Source organism: Stegostoma tigrinum, chromosome 7 (assembly GCF_030684315.1).
Source record: "Stegostoma tigrinum isolate sSteTig4 chromosome 7, sSteTig4.hap1, whole genome shotgun sequence".
Classification (NCBI taxonomy): domain Eukaryota; kingdom Metazoa; phylum Chordata; class Chondrichthyes; order Orectolobiformes; family Stegostomatidae; genus Stegostoma; species Stegostoma tigrinum.
This window is the reverse complement of record NC_081360.1, coordinates 7,770,958-7,798,481: the sequence shown is the minus strand read 5'-3', so window position 1 is coordinate 7,798,481 and position 27,524 is coordinate 7,770,958. Positions and strand designations below refer to the sequence as shown.

Here is a 27,524-nt window from a genome sequence, read left to right as displayed (position 1 = left end):
TATATTCAAGGCCGAGGTAGACAGATCATTAATCAGTACAGGAATTGAGGGCTATGGGGAAAGAACAGAAGAGTGGAGATGAGGTTTATTAGATCAACCATGATCTCATTGAATGGCAGAGCAGATTCAATGGGCTGAATGGTCTTCTTCATTCCTATGTCTCTGCTCTTAAACACAACAGTCAAATTGTAAAGGAAAACTCCACAAATAGCAACGAGGCAATGATCAGAGCAATTGGTTTGGTCACCTTGATTGAAGGATAAATATTGATCAGGACACTGCAGATACCTTTCCAATTTTTCTCTGAAATAGTGCTATCTCCACCTGAAAGGGTAGAAATGGCTTCAGTCCAACATCTCATTCAAAAGGCAGCACTTCCAACAGGCCAACACTCCCTAAGATTAGATTCTCTACAGTGTGGAAACAGGCCCTATGGCCCAACAAGCCCACACCACCCCTTGGAGCATCCCACCCAGACCCATCCCCCTATAACTCACACACCATTGAACACTATGGGCAATTTAGCATGGCCAATCCACCTAGTCTGCACATCTTTGGACTCTGGGAGGAAACTGGAGCACCTGGAGGAAACCCACGCAGATATGGGGAGAATAGGCAAACTCCACACAGACAGTTACCCAAGGCTGGAATTGAACCCAGGTCCCCGGCGCTGTGAGGCTGTGGTGCTAACCACTGAGCCACTGTGCCGCCCAAAGTACTGCACTGGAGTTTTTGTTGTATAGTGGATGAGACTTGAACCCACAGCCTTTTGCCACAGATGCAGAGTACTCCAAACTGAACTATGGTTGACAGAACAGTTGGAATGTAGCATTAGCAATAGGGCCTGACCTCAGCAAAAAAATCTATTGGCACCCATGACCTATCGCCTGCTCTCCAAGAGCCCCGACAAACTAAAGTATCCAAGAAGCAGTAGGAGGCCTCTTGTTAGAGTCCTATATCCATCCGGGATGTTAAATTGCAGAACTTTCTTATGCAGGGTGTGTAGCCCATTCCCAGGAGCTTTCAGCCAATCAAAGACCACTAATCGTACCAGGCTACTCATGATTGGTCCAGATCCACTCTTTGTTGGTGGGAAGTGGAAAGGCATGGTGATCTTCAGCCCACACCTCCCTACATCCTGATCACATGCTGCATGCACGCACTCCTGCCCCTGAGCTCTGAACCCTGACTTCTGCCACCTAACTCCTATGCTGTACCTGTTCTGGGAGTAATTGATGGGGACACTATGGAACGAACTTTAGTCTATATCTGATCCCATGCTGACCCTGCCAGAGAGTGTTTGATGGGGACAGTGTAGAGGGAGATTTACTCTGTCGCTAACCCTGTGATGTATCTGTCCTGACAGTGTTTGATGTGGACAGTGGAGAGGGAATTTATTGCTGATAATCCACATTGTTGACTGTTTGAGAGGGTTTAGTGAGATATTGGTTTCCTTACTGGATATCCCTCATCCTAAAGGGTGAAATATTCATAGAATCTCAACAGGGCACCAAATAGAAAACAGATGATGTCCCAAAATCTGGAGGCAGTCTTACCAGCTGTGCTTTCCTGCTTGGTGTCTGAATAATTCTGAATCAATTGAATGGGAGTTTCTGCGTTGTGTAAAATTGCTTTCTGAAGTGTGAAATTGAAAATCTCCCTTGTCAGCCTCCCACATAGTTTTGTTATCAAGGCCGTGGCTGCTTGTAGACAAGCGACCACATCCTGTCAGCTAATCGGCTTCCACATGACTATAATAGTCATTGTTCCTGTTATACCTGAGAAGGATAAACCATGAGCATCATGAAGCATCTGGGTCACTTTGCTGCCTTGTTCCTCTGCCTTCTAGAGGTCCTGATCACACCAGGTAATTATTCCTGCTCTTTTCTCCTCTGGTCTCCTATGGCACAATATTACTTTGCAGCATCCATATTCCCTATTATACTGGGCAATGTCTCTTTCTGTTGAAGGTTTACTACACAGTCAGCATTCCCTGCTCCTTGCAACACCCTATCGGCCACTGATAATCGCCTTCTAGAGGTTGGGTTCAATTTTTGGACATTACCAAACTGCACAGGGGTTCTGCCTCCCATCCGCACCGACTGCTGATTTTTGTGTCAACCTTAGCTCAGGGACAGCTGCTTCGGTCCGTCATCAGTACGTTAAGCGTGTCAGCCTATTCTGGGGATTTAAGTCCATAATCCAGGCAGACAATTCCTAGCGCTGTACTGAATAAGTGGTGCCAGTTTCCAGTAGAGGCACTCAGCTGCCTATACAGAATTCCCTGCAACTCTGAAAAAAAAGCATTGTGTCGTATTCAATATTTATCTCTAAGTCAACATAGCAGAAACAGAGCAATGGTTATTACCATATTGCTGTTTATGGGAGCTTGTTGTGTGCAAATTGGCTGCTGTGATTCCTATGATGCAATAGAGACCATATTTAAATGGCACTTCATTGAATGTAAACCGTTGCAAAAATGGATATCTTCCTAATTTCAGCTAGAGTAGGAGATGGGTCCCTTACCAACATGCTAATGTGTTACGATCCACTTAGCCAAGTACTTCCACAAGTATGTAGTAACCTGGAGCAATGGATGAAATAGGCAAGCTTCCAATTTATTTCTGTTCTTAAAATGACCAGGAATCTCTCCCACTTTCCCTCTGCCATTGATATGCAGTAGAAGGATTTATAAAGTTGATTCATATCCTGTTTGATCACCAAACTGACAAGTCCTGGTGTGGGCAGTTAGTTCAGACTGCAGAAGGTCACCTGCTACCCCATAACCCTTACCATTCACAATTTGGCATGTAGTGTTAAATCAAGGAGGTTTTGGAAAAGTTGCACAACATGTAATCGTACAGCATCCAGTTCTCAGCATTGCTCTAAAATGGTCATGTCAGGATCATGGAATCACAAGGGTGACAAGAGATACAAGGGAAGACATGATGAATGGTAGAGCCCTGAGAAGACTGAGGATCAGAGGGACCTTGTTGTGCATGTCCACTGTTGCTTAAAGGATCAGGACATTTAGATAAAATGGATACCGTTTATTAGCTGAGGCATAGAGTTTAAGAGCACGGAGATTATGCTAGAACTGTATAAAATGTTGGTTAGGCCAAAGCCAGAGTATTGCGTGCAGTTCTGGGATCCACAGTGTAGGAGGGACCTGATAGTACTGGAGAAGATGCTGTGGAGATTTACCAGAATTTTCCCTGGACTGGGGAGTTTCAATTATGAAGAGACATTTTCCAGACTGGAGTTATTTTCCATACAGCAAAGGATATTGAGAGAGTACATGTTTGAGATGTATCAAGTTACAAGGGGTATAGTTGAGGTAAACAGGAATAAATGTTACCTCTGATGGAGGGATCAACATCAGGGTAAGGGGCAGAAGGATTAGAGAGTGGTGGGAATCTGAAACTCACTGCCTGCAAGAGTAGTAAAGGTAGAAACTGTCAGAGCATCTAAGAAGTATTCAGATGTGCACTTGTGATGCCAATGCATACAACACTATGGGACAAGTGCTGGAAAATATAATTAGAATAGTTAGGTGGTTGTTTCTGAACAGCATGGGTGCGATGGGCTGATGGGCCTTTTTCTGTGCTATGGGTCTCTATGACCCAATAACTTTATGACACCAGTTTTGAGGGATTAGGATCAAGAAGCAAGGCTCATTTGGGTCTTTTCTCCTATGCAAGAAAAAAGGTTATTTGCAGAACAAAAGGAAAGTATGGTTATTTTGAAAGACTTCAAGAGAAGGAATAGGGAACAGTTGGTTCATAAGTTGTTAGCAAGGATGAAACTAAACAATCCAGACAGAGGTTGTGAGAAATAATTTCACACAAAGTTATAAGGCTATGGAAGGCTTCGTTACTAAGTGATAACGACAAACCTAAAAGGATTTGAGGAAATTGGGGTTCCAGCAAATAGCTTCGGGTGAAGACTTAACAACAGACAGCAAACCCAGCTTATTGAACCTCCAGTGGTACAATAACAATGATTGGTTAATTGGCCTCAGTACCCCTGGATTTACGTACTTGCTGCCAAAAGCAAATGATTCCTGCTGATGTGTCAATATGGGTCATGAGCTGGAAGTGGATTCAGGATTGTGGGAGTCTCCAAACTAGTTCCCACTAACACCTACTGGAAGCAAAAGGTTTGCATTTTTGTCATGTCTTTGACAAGTTCGGAATGTCACAGATGTTTCAAGTCATTAAAAAAATTATTGTGAGAACATGGTCAGCACAGGAATGTAAGTGATAACAAGATCCTGTGGCAGTTAATGAGATTAATAACTAGATCATCTGTTTTAGTATTGTTTGCTGAGAAATAAAACCTGACACCAGGGAGAACCTCCTGCTCTACATGCCTAGGGAGGCAGGAACATGCTCATCCAATGGTTGGCACCTGTGATAGTGTGGCACTTCCTTCACAACACACTTGCAAAGTTGTGGTGAAAATTCTGGATGGGGCTGAGATTTTGTATGGTATTGGGAATGGAGGATAAAGTAGGATGTAGCTAGTGTCTCTGAAGCCAGGAATCTTGAACTGCACCCTCACCCATCTTTCAAAAGGAAAGGTCTCAGATAACCCCTCATGCGTGGCAAGCTCTGAAGATTGTACTTTGTGCCGTACGCTGCCAATGATTTAGGTGGGAAATTTGATCTCATTGTTGCAGCAAAGTATTAGAGCAGGCTGACTAGGCGTGCTCACTCAAAAAACAGGAGTGTGTAACAAACACCAAGAGAGTGCTGGAGAAACTCAGCAAGTCTAGCAGCATCTGTGGAGATAAAAACAGAGTGAATGTTTCAAATCCAGTTGGACTTCTCTTCGTACAGTGATCCTGCGCTTCGAAATGTTAACTTTGAATTCCTCTGGCGTTCTCTGTTTGTTTCAGATTTCCAGCACCTGCAGTATTTTACATTGACTGGAGTAGGAATCTGTGGTGTTCTGAATGGTAACCTTCACTTTGACGGTCTCTCAGCAGTGACAGGAGCCAGTGCTGTATCCTGAAGTCCTGGTGACACTGGCAGTGCCTTCCAGTACCTCATCCAGATGGGCCTCAGTCTCAGTTTAGCTATGTACTGTTTGCAGGCTGTATGCGAAAGAGAAAAGCCAAGGCCACCCTCTACCCAAGCAGCTTTTTGCGCTAGGCTCACAGACAGGGAGCAAGTGCAAAGAACTTTGGAGGACTTTGACTCACCAGTGTCTAACCCAATGCAGAGTTCCTCCGTAATTGGGTTAAAGGTGCCTGAGCCTGAAAGGCTAGCATACAGATAGGGTCTTTCAACTGTCATTGCATCAAAGTCCACAGCACAAATCTTTTGCTCGAGGTTTTAATCCCTTACTTGGAAATTGAAAGCCTGAAATTTGGTTACTTAAAAGGTTGAATGTTTGCAGGCATTCTATTTCACAATTTCAGACAAGACATTCTGTAAGGCATGTGTGTTAGAGGGAAATGATCAAAGGCAAATAGATGGAGTTAAGATACAGATCAGTTCTGATCTAACTGAACGGCAGAGCAACCGGAAAGAAGCAAGCACAAGTAGCGTTTCAGTGAAAAATATCTCAGATAAACAAAAACATTGCACATTTTTCTATTTATTTGTTCAGGAAATGTGGGTGCCAATGGCTTGGCCATCATTTACTACCCATCCCTGGCTGCCTTTGAGAAAGTGGTGGTGAGCTGCTTCTTGAACTGCCACAACCCATGTGCTGTATGTAGACCCACAATATGGTTAGGAGGGAATTCAAGGATTTTTATTCAATGTCACTGAATGAGTGATATATGTGGAATGACACCATCTATTTAAGCTCATCCCACACTCTTTCCCTAAATCCCTTAAATTGCCATTCCTTCAATGTCATTGGATCAAAATTTCCTCCATAACGGCATTGTAGATCTACTTACAGCATGTGGGCTGCAGTGGTTCAAAATGGTGGCTCACCACCACCTTCTCAAGGGCATCTAGGGATCGGCAATAAATGCTGGCCCAGCCAATGATGGCAACATCCTGTAAGGAATTTTAAAAAAAGACTTCCTACTGTATACTGAAATTATGCCACCTATGTTAAAATCCTTCCCTGATGCTTTAGTCTACAACCTGGCTTCCCAATGGTCAGAAATTCATCTCTATTTCTCTCCTCACTTTTGATTACTGATTTTAAACCCATGTTCTATGGGATTTAAACCTTTTGCCCTTGTGAAAAATTGACTTGGTTTGAACTTTTCAATACGCTTTCAGAAACATGTTTGTTTTGATTGTATTGTCCTGAATTTTCCAAGTGAGAGGTAAGATCACTCCCTCAGAAATTAATTCTTTACAGAATCCTCTTGATGATCAAGAATCCCCTTCTGAAATTGGGAACTGGATTGCACACAGTGCTCTCATTGTGGTTTTTTACGGTAACAAGATGACATTTCTTTCCTGACACTCATTTTTTTCCATTTCTGTCACTTAGTTCAGAAACATTACACTTCTGCGCTTTTTGTTTTGGGTTGATGCCTTCAGACCTAAGATAGAACAGCAGAATTAGGCTCATCAAGTTTGTTTCACCATTCAATCATGGCTGATATCCTTCTCAAGCTCATTCTCCTGCTCCCTGTAACTCTTGATCCCCTTATTCAAGAACATATCTATCTCTAAGGAAGGTTCATCTTTACACAGATGCTGCCAGACCTGTTGAGCTTTTCCAGCAACTTCTGTTCTAGTTTCTGACTTACATCATCCACAGTTCTTTTGGTTTTTAACCTATCTCTGTCTTAAATACACTGAGCAACTTGGCCTCCACAGCCTTTAGAGCAATGTGTTCCACAGATTCACCACCCTCTAGCTGAAGAAATTCCTTCTCATTCTCAGTTTTCAAGGATTGTCCCTTCATTCTGAGACTGTGCCCTCAGGTCCTACTTCTCCTACTAGTGGAAATATCTTTTCCAAGTACACTACACCAGGACTCTCAGCGTTTTGTAAGTTTCAGTGAGATTCTTCCAAACGTCAAGTACAGTCCCAGAGTCCTCATCCACTCCTCATATGACAAGCCCATTATCCCTGAGATAATTCTTGTGAACTTCCTCTGGAACTTCTCCAAGGCCAGCACAACCTTCCTCAGATATGGGGCCCAGAACTGCTCACAACATTCCAAATATGATCTGATCAGAACTTTAAACAGTCTCAATAGCATATTTCGGTTGTTGTATTGTAGCCCTCTCAAAACGAAAGCTAGCTTTGTGTTTACATTCCTAAATGCCAAACTAACTTGCACATTAACCTTAAGAGAATCCTGAACTCAGACTCCTAAGTCCCTTTGTGCTTTAGATTTCTTAAGCCTTTCCCAATTTTGAAAATAACTTCCATCTCTATTCTTCCCACCAAAGTCCATAACCTAACACTTTCCCACATTGCATTTCATCTGCCACTTGTTATCCCACTCTCCTAGCTTGTTCAAGTCCTTCTGCAGCCTTCCCATGCCTCAATGGTACCTGTCCCTCCACCTACCTTTGTGTCATTTGCAAACCTAGCAACAATGCTCAGTTCCTTCATCCAGATCATTAACATGAATAGTTCTGGTTCCAACACAGACCCCTGTGAACTCCACAAGTCACCAGCTATCATCCTGTAAAAGGCCCCTTCATCCCAACTCTCTGATTTCCATCAGTCAGCCAATCCTCTATCCATGCCAGTACTTTGCCCCTAAAACCCTGGGGTCTTACCTTATTAAGAAGCCTCCTATGCAGCACCTTGTCAAAGGCCTTCTGGATATCCACATAAATCACACCCATTGGATCTTCTTTGTCTAACTTGCTCATTACCTCCTCAAATAACTCTAACAGATTGGTAAGGCATGACCTCTGCTTGATTAAGCTGTGCTGCCTTTGCCCTATTTTATCATGCGCTTCCAAGTACTTCTCAATCTCATCCTTAGTAATGGACTCTAAAATCTTACCAATGTCCAAGATCAGGCTAACCAGTCTATAATTTCCTATCTTATGCCTACCTCGCATCATAATCAAGGAGTGTTACATAAGCCATTTTTCTGTCCTCTGTAACTCTTCCTGACTCCAGTGATTCCTGAAAGGTTACCACCAATGCCTCTACTATTCAATAATCTCCTTCATAACTCAGGGGTGTAGATCACATGTTCCAGATGATTTATCCACCTTCACACCTTTCAATTTCCCTAGCAGCTTCTCCTTAGTGATGGCCACTACGCTCGCCTCTGCCCCTTGACTCTTCTTCTGGTATGCTACTGGTGTCTCCCACTGTGAAGGTTGACGCAACGAACCTATTCAGTTCCTCCACCATTTCTTTGTTCCCCTTTACTGCTTCTCCAGCCTCATTTCCCGTGATCAAATGTTCACTCATGTCTCTCTCTTACCTTTTAGATTGCTAAAAAATATTCTTGCAATTTTTTTATATTACTAGCTAACCCTCAAATTTCATCTTCCCCCCACTTATTGCTTTTTCAGTTATCCTCTGCTGGTTTTTAAAAGCTTCCCAATCCACTGGCTTCGCACTAGTCGTCACTACATTGTCTACTTTTTCTTTTGCTTTTATGTAGTCCGTAACATCTTTTTCAGCCATGGTTGCCTTGTCTTCCCCTCAGCATGTTTCTTCTTCCTTGGGATGAATTTCTGCTGTATCTCCCAAATTACTTCACGGAATTCCTGTCATTGCTGCTCCACCATCTTATCTGCTCGGGTACCCTTCCAATCAACTTAAGCCAGCTTCTCCTTCATGTCTTCACAATTATTTCTAGTCAATTGTGGTACTGTTACATCTGATTCAGTCTACCCTTTTTCAACTTGCCAGATGAATTCTATAATATTATGGTCACTGTCCCCTAGGGGTTCCTGCACTTTAATCTTCCTAATCAAGTCCACCTCATTACACATCACAAAATCCAGAATTGCCTGTTTCCTAGTGAACTCTACCACAAGATGCTTTAAAAAAGAAATCTTGTAGACATTCTACATTATCCTTTTTTGGGAATGGCTACTAACTTGATATTCCCAGAACACCTGCAGGTTGAAATATTCAAGCTTTAGGGTGTGACTGCCTGGATTACAGCATCAATGTAACTGTCCCCCTTCCAGATGTGTCACAGTTTCTAAAGTTCTGATTCCAGCTCTAACTCTGAACTGAGGTTCCTTGAGCTACAGACCCTTAATGCAAACATGGTCACTGAAGCTCACAATGAGATCCACCACCTCCCACATCATCCAAGAACAGCACATCTTCTTTACTGCCATTTCTTAGTTAATTAGGTTTTATTTATTGTTTAAAAATATTATTTTCAGATAGTCCCTAAATAATTAGATTCCTTTCTGAATCTACTACTATTTAAGGGTAGTCCATAAAGTAGGTCCTTTATTAGCCAATCAGAAGGCAGCTTCACTGTGATGTTTCTTCTTAAAATAATTTAAAACCATATGAACAGCATAATGATCAAAATCCCTGAGTACAAATAATACTCACTGCCACTGGCACTGCCTTTCCTTCACTCAGATGAATCCGAATACCTTTTCCGTGACACAAGCAATAGGGTTTAAATGATACTCATTACAACTGGCGCTGACCTTCCCCTACTTGTTTGTGACTCAAGAATCCCATCTAGAATATATTTTGCTTCCGAGATTGATATGCATGTGGCTTTGCTTAAATGTCACTGTCGCACAACAATGGCACACAACTGAGGCATCAGTAATAGATCATCCAGATTACAGTCTGCTGGTGGTAGGTCCACTCTCTGTTTTCACTCAGAGCAATTGATCCATACCTCAGTGACAAAGAATACAGGTGTCATCTATGTCATTCACTCCCAAGCCTTGCACGCACAAAGACTGGCCCTTTGTTTCAAAAGAAGACGTCCACAGCTGTTATAAAACAGGGGGTAGCACCATTCTTCTGTTTTCACTCAATCTTCATCTCCATCCAGATAGGATCCCAGAAGGAAAACCCAGTCAAACTTGTGAATGACGGACAAGGGGCTGACTTGTTTTGTATACCTCAAAACAGCAGTCCATTTTGACCAGTACATTAATTTGCAGATCCTGTTTTATTTACAGGCTTTTCCCTCTGGGATATGAAGGGAGAAATGGAAAATATTGAGGGCCAGTGGTCTGAGGAGTGCCTGGGTTGGTTGTGGGCGGGAAACTAAAGGTCATGAGTTACAACTTGCTTCATGTAGTATGTGACTAGGGCAAATTTTCAACCTCTTCACACAATACTTAGCGCAGAAACAGGCCGTTCAGTTCAATTGATCTGTCCCGGTGTTTATACTCTGGACGCACCTCCTCCCACTCAAATTCACTCTGATCCCGCTGCTCCTGTATCAATCTATGCACTTCTAAACCAAACATGCAACAAGCACACCAACTCTTCCCCTGCTATCTCTTATACACATCACTGGTGTCTATGTCCACTCTATCTGCTCTTGACGGTGGCACTTCTTGCCATGTTCAGTTCTGCCAGAGGGACATATCTGTTCTGTCAGTATGAAATGACAGTCCTGCATGTCCCACTGCAGGTTGCGAAATCCAACTGTTGGTTCTGTGACTGGACAAATACTTGCCTCAAATCATGACAGTTCTAAACTGCCCACAGCTGAACAAGCCTCCTGACTTCATGGTTTGATCTGTTGTCATGTTTTGTCTTGCGGTTCGAACTCTGTGGCTTTTTTGTTTGTGGCTAATTAGAAGTCTTTACTTGTAGAAAACCATGCAGAAATCTCTGATCACTGGTGTATGTTTAAGTAGGCAGCCCTTTCAGAATCAATTGTCTATTTCTATTTGTCCTCTTTCTCCATTGAGTATAATCAGTCAAATCTTAACAAACTGCCTCTCCCTCACCTTTCGTTGTCTCTTTCTATAATATTGACACTCAGTACTCATTCTTTTCTTTCTGACCTTTGAATTCCCCATCCTCCCTGGGATTGATAACAAGGGCCAACAAATCCCTCTCCTCAAACACATTCTTTCCAAGGATTTCAATGTGGGGGCAAGCTTTCACCTTCTCCTAATCCCATTCATTCATGTGAAGTGTCCTGTGTGAGGGAAGGCCCTTGCTCATTGTCTGCTGGTACTTCACCTTGAGACAATTTTCTTGGTAATTATTTTTCAATACTGATAGTTTATCATTTCCCTCCACATTCCAGGTGTGGGTGAGAAACAGATCCAGAATCTACCTCATGCTGAGCAGGATTTGGACCTTTCATTGTTGTTATTTTTGGACTTCATGCTGAGAACCAGTTAAATGAGCTAACCGGTACAAATCAGTAACTTGAAATAAAAGCCTTACAGTCTACTCATCACTTGCGAACAATTTATATTATCATATCAAATGCTTGTTGACAACTTGTACTGAATTTGGGATCTCCTCTGTTCCTTTGACATAAATTGCACATCTCTGCTACTTAAGGGGATGTTGTGCAGTTTTGGTCCTCTATCCAATTATTTTATGACCCTAACAAGATCACCAAACTATGTTAAAATCTGATTAGGGGCCAATAACTTTTGTTTTAGAAATAAAAAGAAGGAAAGATCCAGGGACTTACAAAGAGAACAAAGCCACAAGATCCTATAGTTCTGGGCAGACAACACAACTTTACTACACAATTTACGACAGTAACACTAACGTAAAACACATATGTAATTTATTTCTAGCACCAGGATTAACAAATGGTAACCATAGGTAATATAGATTATAATTGAACAACCCACAGTTCACACCTAATAACAAATGCTTTCAACTCAAATTCCATGGATTTCTCAGTAACTTCCTCCAAACGATAATAATATAATGGATCATCAAATCTCATTAAAATTTACAAAGGATTATAATTCTATACTTTGACAATCTGGCCTTGAAACACCCTCTCAAGAGCCACCCCAGTATTGACTGTCTCAGCAACTGCTCCTGTTATTGTCAATCAAATATTATCCTGGCCTGGGTTTATACTTCCCAAAGCATTGAGACAGTTCTCCAGTGCTTATTCACCAGCACACTCCAACTTTTCTCTGGCAGTTAGCTTCACCACACTAAAACCTGTCCTTGGGTATCCCCGAGTTCTATTCTTACTTAATGAATGAACCCAACTCACCCTCACAGCTGCACTGAAGTATTAATTTTTATAGATAACAGGTTGTAGAGCTGAATGAACATGGCAGGTCAAGCAGCATCAGAGGAACAGGAAAGCTGACGTTTCGGGCCTAGACCCTTCTTTAGAAAGATGCTGCTTGGCTGCTTGGCCCGCGTCTTGATCCAGCTCTACACTTTGTTATCTCAGATTCTCCAGCATCTGCAGTTCCTACTATCTATTAATTTTTATAAGCTTCTTCTGAGGCCCCCATGGCTTCCCCCAATACACAAACCAGGGGACCTTCTCATTTTAGATCCCCAGGATTCCAACTCTTGGCTGCTTACTAGTTCCTAGTCCCTGAGTTTGTTCAAGCAGCACAACCATCGATATGTTCTTGACTTTTTCTCTGCTAAACTGCTAAAATTCATTCGTCCTAACTTGAGGTCTGCCCTGAGGGACATATCTGTTCTGTCAGTATGAAATGACAGTCCTGCATGTCCCACTGCAGGTTGCGAAATCCAACTGTTGGTTCTGTGACTGGACAAATACTTGCCTCAAATCATGACAGTTCTAAACTGCCCACAGCTGAACAAGCCTCCTGTCTCTCTTTACAACGGTCTGTGACCTTGGAACTGCTTCTCAGTGGCCCTTGAACTGTCCTAAATGATCTGTTGAAACCCTTACAATAAGCCCCATCAGTTTACATGGCAGTAATGAACACTACCCATCCCCTACACTAGAACTAAAGTTGCTCTGCATATTATATTTCACTGAGATTGTTGTGTTCCCAGGTCCACCTGGATATATGGAAAACAAACTTTATCACACCGTCTTGTTTATAATTATCCTAGTAATGACTGTGGATTTGCTAAATCATTAGAATCAACCATTGCAGATTTAAGTTGTTTATAATAATGTTTTACTTCCTTCAATGGACCATATTGGTTGGATGATAAGTGATTGAAGTCTCAGTTTCCCACTTGCTCTACCTCACTCACACACTCTACAGGCCCTCCTCCCAACTCTAACACCCTCACTGACTCACTGCAGTCCTTATTCCCATCACCCTCCACCCTCACTCACTCAGCCGTACCTCTTCCCAAATCTCTCCCCTCTCAAGTACCTGTTGGAGATGGCTCCACCCGGTGGGCAATGTCCTAAGCCAACAGTGGAAAATTCCCTTAGACCACACCTCCCAAATCCATGTCCACTTCCTTCTGGAAGGACAGGAGCAGCAAATACAAGGTAACACTACCAACAGCAAATTCCCCTCCGAGTCACTCACCATCCTGATTTGGAAATGCATAGCTGTCCCTACAGTGTCACAGAGTCAGAATCCTGGAATTCCCTCCCTAAGGCCACTGTTGGACTTCATAAACACACAGATCACAGCAGTTCAAGAAGGCAGATCATGGCCACCTTCTCAAGAGCAAGTAGGGATGGGAAATAATTGCAGGTCCAACTAGCGATACCCACATCCCATGAGAGAATAAAGGAGAATTCTTAAATCTTGAGAGTTGAGCTGGTTAATTGACACTGTTTGACCCACTGCTCAGTAAGTATTTATTTCTGTTCAAGTTTAAGTTCCTTTGTCTTCCTCCTCTTTACCTCAGGTCTAGCATTTCAAGTTCTTCAGCCTAGACGAATCCTTGTAGACAGTCACAATGTCACTCTCGAGTGTGAGTACAACATCATTGGAGATGGACCTCCTGGGCAGATCGGGATCGCCATTTATAAAGGTGAACTCAAGGCTGACACTGAGATCTGTGCTATGTCCTTCAATACCACTGTGAATCATTTTGAGAGGAAAACAGCTCCAAACTGTCTGGGACAATCCCGGAACGGCAGTGTCTCAGTAACACTCAGTGGGCTAAACACATCTGATAGTGACTTATATATTTGCCACATGGAGAAAATACATCCACCTCCCTACATCGAGAGCAAAGGAAATGGGACTTGTATTTTCATCACTCCAGAGATGCCTGGTGAGTACAGAGATCTGAAATAAAAACAAAATAACTCTCCGCATACTTGGGCAGCGACTCTGGAGTGAGAAAGACACACAATTAGCATTTAAGTCTTACAATCTTTCGTGCAGTGGAGGTGTTTAAGATAGCATCAGTTTTTAGCTAGGGGAAATCTAAAGCAAAAATGAAGTAGTGATATTCTAAAAATCTACTCAAGATTGTTTCCTGCATCAGTAGAACCAACAAGGAGGAGTCTCAATTTTTTTCTTCATCCTCCATGGGATATGGGCGTTACTGGTAAGACAAGCATTTGTTGCCTATCCCTAATTGCCCTTGAACACTGTGTCTTGCTCAGCTATTTCAGGAGGAGATGATACCAGGTAGGAATGGCAGACTTCCTTCCCTGAAGAATAGGAGTGAACCATTCAGTTTTACAATTGTTTCACGGTTGTCATCATTAAGACTAGCTTTATATTCCAGATATTATTAATTAAATTTAGATCCCTCCTGCTGTCCTGATAGGATTTGAACCCACATCTCTGGAACGTGACCCTTATACCATAAGACCATAAGAAATAGGAATTGGAGTAGGTCAGTCAGCCCCTCAAGCCTGCTCCACAATTCAATAGTATCATGGCTGATCTGAAATTCCTCACATCCACTTTCCTGCATTTTCCCGGTAACTCTTATTCCCCTACTGATTGGTAGTGTATTTATCTCAGCCTTAGATATAAGCAAGCGCTCTGCTGTCTGTGAGAACGAGTTCCAAAGAATCTCAACCCTCTGGGAAAAGAAATTCTTCCTCATCTCAGTCTTAAATTGGTTCCTCCCCTTTTATTCTGAGACTATTCTTTTTGGACTCTCCCATGAGACTGTCCCAAAAAGAGAAACAAAGAAACTAAAAAGAAGTGCAGCTCAGGAACAGGCACTTTGGCCCTACATGCCGGAGCCAATGATCATGCCCAAACTATACTAAAAAACAAATCTTCTGCCTTTATTCGGTGCGTATTCCTCTATTCCCTCCCTATTTATGTAACCATTTAGATGCCTCTAAAATGTCATCAACGTGTCTGCTTCCACTATCTCCTCTGGCAGTGCATTCCAGGTTCCCATCTATGCCTCTCATAATTTTGTAGACCACTATCAGGTCTCCTCTCAGCTGCTGTATTTCCAGTGAAAGCAAGCCTAGTCTTTTTAACCTTTCTTCATAGCCAATGCCCTCATGACCAGACAACATCCTGGTGAACCTTCTCTGCACTCTCTCCAAATCTTCCACATCCTGCTGGTAGTGTGGCAACCAAAACAGCACACAATACCCCAAATGCAGCCTAACAAAGGATTTATGGAGCTGCAACATGGATTGCCTACTCTTGTACTCCAAGTCCCGGCCAATGAAGGCAAGCATGCCACATGACTTCTTAACACTTTGGCCACCTGCGTTGCCACTTTTAGGGAACTATGGACCTGCACGCCCAGATCTGTCTTTATGTTAATTTTCCCAGGGATTCTGCCATTTACAGTATAATTCACACCTAAATTTGATCCTCCAAAATGCATCACCTATCTATCTAAATCCTGTTGTACCTTTCACTCTTGTCAGCACTATCAGCAACTCCACCAATCCTGGCCACCTGCAAACTTACTAATCAGACCACTGACATTTTCCTCCAGATCATTTATATGAAGTACAAACAACAGAGGACCTAAGACTGATCCATGTAGAACACCTCTAGCTACTGGTGTCCATTCTGAAAACCATCTCTCTACCACTACCCTCTGTCTTCTGTAACCAAGCAAGTTTTGATTCCATCAAACCAGCCCACCCTGAATCCCATATAATTTTAGTTTCTGGACCAAAGTATGTGGAACTTTATCAAATGCCTTACTAAAGTCCATATAAACTATATCTGCAGCCCTTCCTCCATCAATCATCTTTGACACCTCTTAAAAATATTCACTCAGGTCGATGAGACATGACCTTCCCCTTACATAACCATATTCCTGTCACGAACTAGTCCATTTTCTTCCAAATGTGCATATATCTTGTCCCTTAGTACCTTCTCCAGGAGCTTCCCTAGCACAGACGTCAGGTTCACTGGCACATAATTTCCTGGATTATCCCTACTTTCTTTCTTAAACAAGGGAACAACATTGGCTATTCTCCAGTCCTCTGGAACCTTGCCTGTGGTCAAAGAGGATGTGATGATATCTACTAATGTCCTAGCTATTTCCTTCCTTGCCTCTTGCAGTAACCTGGGATTGATCCCATCTGGCAAAGCAGACTTGCCACTTTAATGGAATTTAGAATATCCAAATCTTCCTCCTTCAATATATTGACATTCTCTTGAGTATTCGTACATTCATCCCTGACCGCAACATCATGTCCTTCTCCTTGATGACTATTGATACAAAGTATTCATTAGGGATCTATTCCACTCCTTGTGGTTCCATGCATAACTTCCTCCTTTGTCCTTGAGTTAGCCTATTCTTTCTCATGCCACCCTCATTTTTCTAATATATGCAGAAAAAGCCTCGGAATTCTTCTTGTTTGACCCTGCTTGCTAAAAACATTTCATGGCCCCTTTTAGCCTTCATAATTCCACATTTAAGTTCCTTTCTAATTTCTCTATTGTCCTCAAGGGCTTTGTCAGTTTGTAGCTGCCTAGACCTATCGTATACTTCCTTTTTCCTTTTGGATAAGCTTACAATTTCCCTTGGTTCCTGAAGCCTACCAATCCTATCCCTTAGATTTGCAGGGACATGCATGCCCTGCACCCTAAGCAATCAGTCTTGAAAAGCCTTCCACATGCCAGATATAGATTTGCCCTCAAATGACTGCTCCCAATCCACATTCCCCAGGTCCTGTCTAATCTAGATGTAGCTGGCCCTTTCCCAATTAAGTACCCTCAACCAAGGGCCACTCTTGTCCTTGACTACTTCGAATCTTATGGAGTTACAGCCAAAATGCTCTCCTACTGAAATCATCTGTCCTGGCTCATTCCCTAATATCAACTCTTGTATGGCCTCCTTTCTGATTGGATTGCCTGTCTCAAAAAGCCCCCCAGACACATCTAACAAATTGCTTTCCATCCAAGCCCCTGGCTCTAAAGGAGTCCCAATCAACAAGAGGAAAGTTGAATTCACCCACTGCAACTACCCAGCTTTTTTCACATCTTTCCAGTATCCGACAATATATCTGCTCTTCTGTCTTCCATGCGCTTTGAGAAGGTCTATAGAAAACAGTCGACATTGTGATTTCACCTTTCCTATTCCTGAGCTCCACCATAATGTCTCACTGCAAGATCCCTCTGACATGTCCTCTTTCAACACAGCTGTGATGTGATCCCTAATCTGCAGTGCAACTGCCCCACCCTTTTTTCCCCTTTCTGTACCATCTAAAACAGCCATATCTCGGAATGTTAAACTGCCAGTCCTATCCTTCCTTTAACCTGTACAGAAGACCGCATCAGGAGCATCGGATGCAATAGACAAGGTTGGAGGAGATGAAAGGAGCAATAACATCATAATTACATGTAGTAATCCTTGCTCATAGTTCATCTGTCTTACCTGTTATACGTCTTGCATTGAAGTAAATGCACTCCAGACCTCCAATCCCTCTGAGCCCTGCAATTTCCCTCTGCCTGTCTTACTCTGTCTCACTTTTGTGCCCAGTCCCTGCACTTCCTTGCCTGTAGTTCTGGTTTCCCCTTACTCCACCACATTAGTTTAAACACCCATGAAGAACTCTTAAAAAGCCTCCCACCCAGGATATTGTTGCCCCTGCACATCAGGTGCAGCCCATCTTTCTTGTACAGGTCCCACCTTCCCCAGAAAACATCCTAATAATCCATATATCTAAAGCCGTCGATCCTACACCAGCTCTGTAGCCACATGTTCAACTGTACTCTCTCGCTGGTCTTAACCTTCTATCTTTTCAGCATTTACCCTGTCAAATCCCCTAAGAATGCCAAGTTTCAATGAGGTCACATCTCATTTTCTAAGCTCCAGTGAGTAGAGTCCCAAACTGTTCAGGCAAACAGGAGGCAGGAAGAACACAGCAGGCCAGGCAGCATTTTGAGGAAAGGAGCAGTCAATGTTTCAGATCTTATCATTCTTTAGGACTGGATGTGGGGGGTAGGGGAAGCTGCAGATAACGGTGCCTCAAGGAGGCCAAAGGAGGGGTGGGGGAAAGGGGGTGGTAGCATGTGATGGGTAAGAATTGGACGTGGTGTGATGGGGAGTAGTTGTGGGAGGGGAAGGAGGGTGGGAGGGTAGTGCGCTGGTGAATAGGATGGTGGATTGGATGGGAGGAGGTTTAGATGGGAGTTATGTTGAACAGTCCCTCTTCAGTACTTACACCGGTACTGTTGCCCAGCTCTTCCGCTGTGACATCAATGACTGCATTGGTGCTGCATCCTGCATCCAGGTTGAACTGGAGCAGTTCATCGACTTTGTTAACAACTTTCACCCTGCTCTCAAATTCACTTGGTCTATCTCAGACACTTCCCTCCCCTTTCTTGACTCTTGGTTTCCATTTCTGGTGACAGTTTACAGATTGGCATTTACTATAAACTCACAGACTCCATAGCTACCTAGACTACACCTCCTCCCACCCGGCATCCAGCAAAATCTCCATCCCATTTTCCCAATTTCTCCATCTCATCTGCTCTGATGAGGAGATGTTCCACTCCCAAGCATCCTGGATGTCTGTCTTTTTTAAACAATGTTATTTTCTCCCCTCTACCATCCACACAGACCTCCACCATGCCTTCTCCATTCCCAACTCTTAACCATCACATCCCATGCCAAACAATAAAGATGGGGTCAGCCTTGTCCTCACTTTCCACGCCACCAGCCTCTGCATCCAATGTATCATCCTCAAGTGCTTCCACCAACCCTAATAACAGCCCATCACCTGCAACATCTTCAACTCCCGACCTCTCTCTGCCTTCCACATGGACTTTTCGCTTCACAACTCCTTAAGTCACGCTGCACTCCCCACCAGCCATTCCAACCCACCCGGTACCATCCCCTGTAACTGTAAAAGATGCAAAACTTGCCCACACACCATCTCCGTCACCTCCATTCAGGATCATAAACAGCTCTTCCAAGTGAGACAGAGGGTCAACCGCATCTCTTCCAACCTAGTCTATTGCATCCGGTGTTCCTGATGTGGTCTTCTCTATGTCGGTGAGACCAAACATAGACTAGGTGACCATTTCACCAAACATCTCCACCTGGCCCTTTATGGCCAACCTAGCACCCAGTCACTGCCCATTTCCACTCCCCATCCTCCTCTTCCCCTCTGACATGTCTATCCTCAGCCTCCTCCAATATCGCAGTCACTCAGAACACAACTTTGAAGAACATCACCTTATCTTCATGTTGAGGACTCAATATTGAGTTCTCCAATATCAAATAACCATGCCACCCATCTCCCACCTCCTCTCTTCCATTCCACCTTCTGATCCTCCCTTCCAGCCACCAACCAGATTTATCCCTCCAATCGACCAACCAGGTTGTACCAGTGTCCAACTATCACCACCACCCCTCCCCTTTATCTGCAATTTCCCCTACGCCTACATCCAGTCCTGAAGAAGGGTAATACCCGAAACATTGGCTGCTCCTTTCCTTCAGATGCTGCCTGGCCTGCTCTGTTCCTCCAGCCTCCTGTTTGTCTACCTCAGATTCCAACATCAACAGTTTTTTTTTTGTCTCTCTTCAACCTTTGTTCATAAGAAAATCCCTCCATACCAGGGATCATCCTAGTGAACATTCTCTGAACTGCTTCCAATGAAACATCTTTGCTTAAAAAAGGTGACCAAAACAGTTTATGGTACTCCACATGCAGTCTCACCAGCACCTTGTACAGTTGCAGTAAGAATTCCCTACTCTTATACTCCAACCTCCTTGAAATAAGTGACAACATTCCTTTAGCCTTCCTGATTACCTGCTGTACTCGTGTGTTAGTTTTCTGTGTTTTGTGCACAAGTATCCCAAAGTTGGTTTGGTTTGCAGTTTTCTGCTGTTTCTCTCCAATCAGAAAATACTCTGTTCCTTTGTTCTTCCTTCCAAAATGAACAACCTTGCATTTTCCAGCTGGGAATCCCCTGGTTTACTAGTTTGATGACACTGCTTCCAAGTCACGATTGTTCTGTTACATTATATTTAGTAAAATAAGTGTTCAGCTAGATTTAATGAGCCACCCTATTGGATTGGGGACATGTATTTTCTCATTATAATGAGATGCAACTGCTCAGGAGTACTGAGAGCAGTCTGGACATCTGACCTTAGACAGAATAATAATGGTCTTGTTGGAAGTGCAGTGTAGATTTATCAGAATAATATCTGAATTTGAAGATTTAGGTTAAAGGAGACATTAAACAAACGCATTCTCCAGAACTTAGACAGTTATGAAACGTAAAAGACACTGAGGTGAACTGACCTGTTTCGGTTGAAGAATGCAGGCACACAGAGAACGTGCCAACTCCGTACGTACAGTTACCCAAGGGTGGAATCGAATGTGGGTCCCTGGTGCAGTGAAGCAGCAATGCTAACTACTGAGTCAGCACGTCACTCTTCTATTAGTGCTTGCACACACACAAAGTTGCTTTGATGTTCCACACACAGAGATTGACATTGGCACATTGATCGTAGATTGGACATTGAATTTCAGGCTTTGCTGCCATGCATTCCACAAACCGGGTGAGAAAAATCAGAGGGAACGCTGCTTTCCAGACAGCCTCCTATCCCCACTCCCTCAGCAAAGCTGCTGGTGAACTCCCTTCTGAAAGTGCTGAAGACCATGGAGTGTAAGACCATCCACCCACAGCACCAACAGGGCGCTTGACCCCAGTGACAGGAAAGGGACGGCAAACATGGCTCCAAGTCAGGATAGTGAGTGGCTTGGAGACAGAAGGATACAGAGTCTATGAATGCAAATGGCAACACACAAGCACTGAGGTCAGAGAGAGGAAAAAGTGGGAAAAAAGTAAGAGGGGAGACAGGGAAGGAGAGAGGGAAGGAGAGAGGGAAAGTGAGAGAGAAGACAAGAGAGATGACACAAGGTGAGAGAAAGAGGAAAAAATAAAGTGCTGCTGTACTGTCTGCATCTGTCACAATTGTGGTCCTGTTCATTTAATGTCCAAAGGTGTTCTGACCAGTTGTACCATCAAGGCAGAAAACTGTGATAACATTGTCCTGTCTGTTTCAGAGATAAAGGCATGCCAACAATTCACTCAATCCTTTATGATTGTATTGGTCATCGCTGCACTCTTCATGTTCTACAGTATCTTCATTACCTGCATACACTGGGTAAGTATCACAAAAGCTTGGAAATTATGTTTGGAAAAGGAAATATACTTCACTGAGTGCCAGCTGTAGTTTGCCAACTGCCAGATGCAGCTTACTGGGTATCAAGTGCAATCTATCAATACTAAGTGTCCCATACGAGAGTTTAACAAGACCATAAGACAGATTACTGGCTTCAAGATTGCAAGATTGTGCTTACAGAGCTGAGTACTGGTTAATGAGTGGACAGTACAAATAAAGCTGGGTTATCAAGTAGCAAGTGCAGGTTACTAAGCATTGGACACAAATTGTCAAACACTGGTTTACTGATTGCAGGTGGCTGAACACAGTGTACACGTTATGAAAGTGTCAGGACAGGTTATTGTGTACACACTATCCAAATCTACTTACCCACTGGCTCCTTGGACTCACCTTCTGGCTTCCACCCTCAGTCCTACCTCCTCATCCTCTGCCCCAAAACTAGAAACACCCCTCTTCTAACCCTACTGAGCCCCTCATCCTATCCCTCACTCTTATCTTGCACCTACTCATATTAAAAAGGGACAGTAACAGAGGGAGACAGACTAACAGATATGTTGACAAACAAAGAATTGGATAAAAGCAGACAGCAACAGAGAAAGAAAGATTGAAAGAGAGAGAGGGACAGATAAGCAGAGAATCAGACACTGACAGAAAGAAGAAGAGACCGAGGGCCAGAATGGTAGGGCCTTGGGCAGTGTTGTAGAACAGAGGGACCTAGGAGTTCAGGTACATAATTCTTGAAAGTTTGTGTGACATATTGACAGGATGGTTAATAAGGTGTTTAGTACGCTTGCCTTCATTGCTGAGTCCTTTGAGTACAGGAGTTGGGACATTATATTGAAGTTGTTCAGGACATTGGTGAGGACTCTTCTGAAAAACGGTGACCAGTTCTGGTCACCCATTATAGGAAGGATATTATCAAACTGGTTCAGAAGAGATTTGCCCGGTTGTCAGGTATGGAAGGTTTGAGTTATGAGGAAAGGATGGATAGGCTGGGACCTTTTTCCACTCAAACGTAGATGGTTCAGAGGCGACCTGATTGAAGTTTACAAAATAATGAGAGGTACAGATAGAGTTGATGGTAGTTTTCTTTTCCCTAAGACTGGGAATTTCCAGCCTAGGGAGCACATTTTTAAGGTGAGAAGAGAGAGATTTAGAAAAGATGTGAGAGGAAAATTTTTTACACAAAGGGTAGTTCGTGTGTGGAGTGAACTTACCGATGAAGTTGAGGAAGTGGGTACAATTACAACATTTAAAAGACATTCGGATGGATATATGAACAGGAAAGGTTTGGAGGGATAGGAAGGTGGGACTAGTCTAGTTCGGGATTATGTTCAGCATGGAACAGTTGGACTGAAGGGTCTGCTTCTGTGCTATATGACTCAATGGCACTGCAAAAATTCCACATAACTAGGAGCTACTCCTTGCAGCACCTAGGGCTGAGGAAGTCAATAAATTGCAAAGACCACGAAGAACTATTACCCCCAGACAAAAGTAGTTCCCTCTATCAACCCTAGCCGAACACCAAACACAACCATTGAGTCAACTCACAGGGAAATCTCCCACAAGCACCATATGCAGTGACCTCAAACAAAGTACACTGCAATGGAAACCCATTCAGTTGGACGTGAAAGTAGCGCCTGGTCAAGATGTCAATGGACAGCTCTCCCATCACAACCTCACCTTTCACACTCACATGCACCCCTGCTTCTCTCCAGCCCTCTTCCTCTCTTCTTTCCCCTCACTGTTCCTTGTGCTCTTCTCTTCCCATCTGTCTCCCCATTGTGTTTTGTCGCGTTAATGTGTTTCTCTGCTCTGTATTCGATTTCGCCCTCCACAGCCTCTTGGTACCACCGCTTGTATTCTCAGGATGAAGGAGGCAGTTGACATGAAATGTGAACTGATTCACAATTCTGACGAGCCCGCTACTGCTACGTGGACTGGCCAGCGCTGGGAGACGGGCCCAAGGCAAGGCAAGTACATCCAAGCTGGTCTCTACCGCTCTCTCAAGCCTCTCCCTCCATCTCCCTCTTCAAAATTCATTTTCAAGATGCTATTGGCAAGATTGGCATCAATTACCCGATCCTACTCACCCTTTTGAAGGTGGGCTTATGTTCCTTGAACAACTGGTACCTGACTGACCTTAAGGACTGCTTCACAGGGTAGTTCCAAATCATTGACTTAAGTGTGGGTCCAGAGACCAGTTATCAATGGTGGGTTTCCTCCCTCCAATGATAGACATGAGCCAGTCAGGCTTTTAATGACAATCTGTCTGCTTCATGGTCACTCATACTAGTTTTAATTTCCAGAACTTTTATTTGCCGAATTTAAATTTTTAATTGGCCAAAAGGGAAGGCATATCGAGCTTGCTAATCCAATAATGTGTCCTACAACACCATCATGCCCTTTATACATGTCATTCTCCTTTCTCAAGCTTGCTGCTTTCTCCTCTTTGTTTCTGCTGCAGCCTACGTCTTGTGCCCAAGGTTTCATTTGTCAGACATCTGGTTCTCACCCCTCCCCCAACCTCAATGACATTATCTGCGGACAGGCTGCTCCAATCACCCATCTCCCTGCTCATGTCAACAAGAAGAGTTCAGGACAACTGATGTTTTTGTGCATCAGGACCATCCAGAGACATCACCCTCACATTTCATCAAGTGACCCACTTTTAAGTCCCCTTTCAAATTGGTTTTCTCCCCTCCACTGACTGTGTTTTTACACCCTACAGCCGATTTGCTACTAGCTCACAAATCCCCTTCTCCTTATACAGGTTTCTTTCTTCTAGTTTGGAGGCATGTTGACTCTGTTCAGTGATGGTTGAGAATTTTGTTCAATACCAGTATTACTTTTGAAAGAACATTTCAAATGGCAACATTTTAAACTTACCTCATGAATTTTACAAGAACAGTGTTGGAGGTGTTTCTCTTTGTGCACATTGAATGCAAAAGTATTTGTATTTATGTTCTGACATTATACAATCGACATGCTTAATATAAATTGTTGCTCTGTCCATATTTTGACTGCTCTTATTTACAGCTCAGAAATCTCTCATCTTTATAATACAAAGACGACATTTGGATGATGAGAAACTATAGGGACTGTAGAGAAGCAATGAGATTTGGGATCAAATGTATGATCTGAATGGCCTGCTTCCACACTGTAGGGATTCTAATGAAGGGTAGTTGCTCTCTGGAGCACTATCCTTCTAAAGGCTGTGGATGCTGGGCCAATTGGACAGTCAAGAGTGAGACTGACCAATATTGTTGGTTGAAGGTATGAAGAAACACAGGCCTAAAGCAAGAGAATAAAACTGAGGTGCACATCAGCCATGACCTAACTTAATGGTGAAGCAGACCCATGGGGCTGAATGGCCATCTTCTAATCCTAATTCCTCTAAGAATTATATGACTCCATGCGAGAACCGGCATAAAGACCACAAATCGTGGCTTATTTCCACATCAGGTGAAGATCTCTTAATTTTTATTTAAATTTTCAGTTGACAGTCCCCAGCCTTAACCCAACATGTCAGGAGGTGGTGTGGATCTGCTGTTCAACGGGTTCTTGGGGTTGAAGGATAGCCCAGAGTAACATTGCCATTGTTGTGTTAATCGGACCCACTTGGATTTACAAAGCCTTCCTTTGTCTGTTTCTTTCTTGTTCAGAAGTTGATAAAGAACCGAGAAGAACAGAGCAATGAATATGTGAACATGGAACCTCCTAAGCACAGCTCTGGAAGAAGGCGAGGGAACCACGTGGGATACCGCATGTAACACAAAGTCATGTATCAAACTCACTGGGAGGTGCAACTGAGGCCTTTCCTGAAGACATCTGAGCAAATCCTGGAAGATTCCTGAAAGAGCTTCACCTTCTTCATCTTTTCCACATCCCTCATTGAGTTGATGTAAAAGCCACTGACTTGCGTGTTACTTGAATTCTCTCCAATGTTTGTTGAAGGTGGCAGGGTTGTGCAGTTCAGAAACACAGACACCACAAGGTTATTTTCACATAACAGAGAAAATTGGAGTTGATCCAATCCTCCCAGAGACCCAGGCCTCATAGAACTATCTTTCACATCCAACACCACTCTACATTATATTCTCTTAGATCAAAAGTTTTAAAAGTAACGCAGGAATAGGAACCCAGTCATTAAGGCTGACTTTCCCAATTTCATGGACATATGTTTCATTCCTTTCTTGATTCCCCTTATCCATAGACCCTCGCCACCTTCCCAATACACCATATGTGACTCCATCGGTTGAGAATATCCCTTGATCTCTACACCCTTGTTTCCTCTTTCCTTATCTGTCTCTCTTTCTCTACTTGCCCCTCTTTTTCTCTCTTTCCCTTCCTTTTCCTTCAGTCCCTTTCACTCTCACTCATCAGTCTCCTGAAGGGGAGGCCATACAGAGACAAAACAGACAGATATAGTCAGACACTGCGAGACACAGCCAGCAACATGTGAAGACACAATAAGCACCAGAGTGAAGTTTACTTGAGTTGATATTCAAGCAATATTAATGTAGCCGATCAAATCATTGCTACCATTATTTGTGCCTGTGGGTTTGTGCATCTATATTTGCATGTGTATCTGCATCTGTGCTGTGTCCCTGTGTGTGTGTGTGTGTGTGTGTGTGTGTGTGTGTGTGTTTGTGTGTGTGTGTGTGTGTGTGTGTATGTGTGTGTGTATATGTATGTGTGTGTTTGTGCGCGCGCATCTTTATGCTTGTGTGTCTGTCTGTGTTTCTCTCTCTCTCTCTCTCTTTGTGTATGTGTCTGTGTATGTTCACATTCTCAGTTCCTTCTTCCTGAGAACTCATAGGAATGTCAACACAAGTGTTATATGGATATACCTGTGTGTTCGCATGTGAAAAGCCTTACAAATCCCAAAACTGTTTTAAAATTTCTTCTAAACATTAAAAATCTAGAAGTTATTACCATCCTGTGAGACAGGAATGCTGAAGTAGTATCTTTAAATGTTTATGTAAACAATCGACTATTTATATCAGGTTATTACTGGATTTATATCTGCATTTCCACTATCTCAAACTCTGTGCCACCCAAACATTGAGGCTGAGTGGCTCACCGAACTGGTTTGTTGCTCCGCAGATGTTTCATTACCCTGCTGGGTAACATCATCAGAAAAAAAACCTTAGATACCCAAACATTGCTGTACAAAATGGAGCACCAACCAGGTCCTGGCTCTTCAACATGTCACATATAAACATACAAATCTGCACAGCTGATGGCACAGACCGGATGATCCATCTGCCTGCTCACACTAACAGGCTGTGCAGAGGGAAGTTGCTCACATAAACAAAGGTGGTCCTTGGTAAGAAGTCCTGACAGAAGGTCACTTCAGCATTGCCTCAGAGTGCACAGAGACTGGACCACAGCAGGTACAGATTCAAGCACCAGCTCCAGTTACACTCAAACCTTGAATGAATGTTCAGAGACACATGAACTCAATCCCACAAGGTTGTTGCCTGGCATTATTACAAATTGCTTGCTTTTTCCTTCAGTAGGTACATTTAGTCTGATGTCAACAATGAACATGCTTGTTTGATAATTGCTAGTTATAGGCATCTGTTCTTCAATCAATTGTCACATTGAACTCATACTGCCCGCTTTGTGAATTCATGCTAATCAACCATTTGTGCATTAAGTAATAAATGGATCCTTGTCTTCACCGATACTCCTGCATTTTTTCGGACTGTTCATATCAACATTTAGGGGGAGGAGGTGGCCTAGTGGTATTATTGCTGAACTATTAATTCAGAAACCTAGGTAACATTCTGGGGGCTTGGGTGTGAATCCCGCCACTGCAGATGATGGATTTTGAACTCAATCCTAATCCGAAAATAAGAGTCTAATGGTGAATCCATTGCCAATTGTTGGGAAAAAAATCCATATGGTTCTCTAATGAAGGAAATCTGTCATCCTTGCCTGGTGGCTGACTCTCAGATGCCCTCTGAGATGGCGTAGAGGGTCTCAGCTTCCAACTTGAGAGCTGGTTAACCCTCTGCAAAAGTTCTTTCCCAGAGGTCCCCCTGTATCTCACTCCACACAGATACTTAAAAGGCCAGCGATGGCAGGACCTAACTCATGATCAAGGATCCTAAGGGCAGAAGTGCCATCTCACAG

At 43.2% G+C, this 27,524-nt stretch overlaps 1 protein-coding gene across 2 annotated transcripts; it reads left to right on the top strand.

Moving 5' to 3' along the window:
- The first annotated feature begins 1,776 nt into the window (after positions 1–1,776).
- LOC125454356 (cytotoxic T-lymphocyte protein 4-like) lies at positions 1,777–27,017 on the top strand. Of its 2 annotated transcripts, XM_048535037.2 has the most exons (5): positions 1,777–1,867; positions 13,695–14,066; positions 21,262–21,362; positions 23,221–23,353; positions 25,046–27,017. In XM_048535037.2, exons 1-5 carry the CDS (start codon positions 1,795–1,797, stop codon positions 25,078–25,080), a joined length of 714 nt encoding a protein of 237 aa, XP_048390994.1. In that variant the 5' UTR covers positions 1,777–1,794; the 3' UTR covers positions 25,081–27,017. The 2 variants fall into 2 exon arrangements, with proteins under 2 accessions (XP_048390994.1, XP_048390995.1); XM_048535038.2 differs by lacking the exon at positions 23,221–23,353.
- Positions 27,018–27,524: the final 507 nt, after the last annotated feature.

What these genes read in the sequence shown, in the direction of transcription:
- LOC125454356 (XM_048535037.2), top strand. Translation starts at nt 1,795, where the DNA reads ATGAGCATCATGAAGCATCTGGGTCACTTTGCTGCCTTGTTCCTCTGC. An exon ending in AGAGGTCCTGATCACACCAG is followed by an intron (nt 1,868 to 13,694) that starts GTAATTATTCCT and finishes TCTTTACCTCAG; the next exon opens with GTCTAGCATTTCAAGTTCTT. An exon ending in CATCACTCCAGAGATGCCTG is followed by an intron (nt 14,067 to 21,261) that starts GTGAGTACAGAG and finishes TGTCTGTTTCAG; the next exon opens with AGATAAAGGCATGCCAACAA.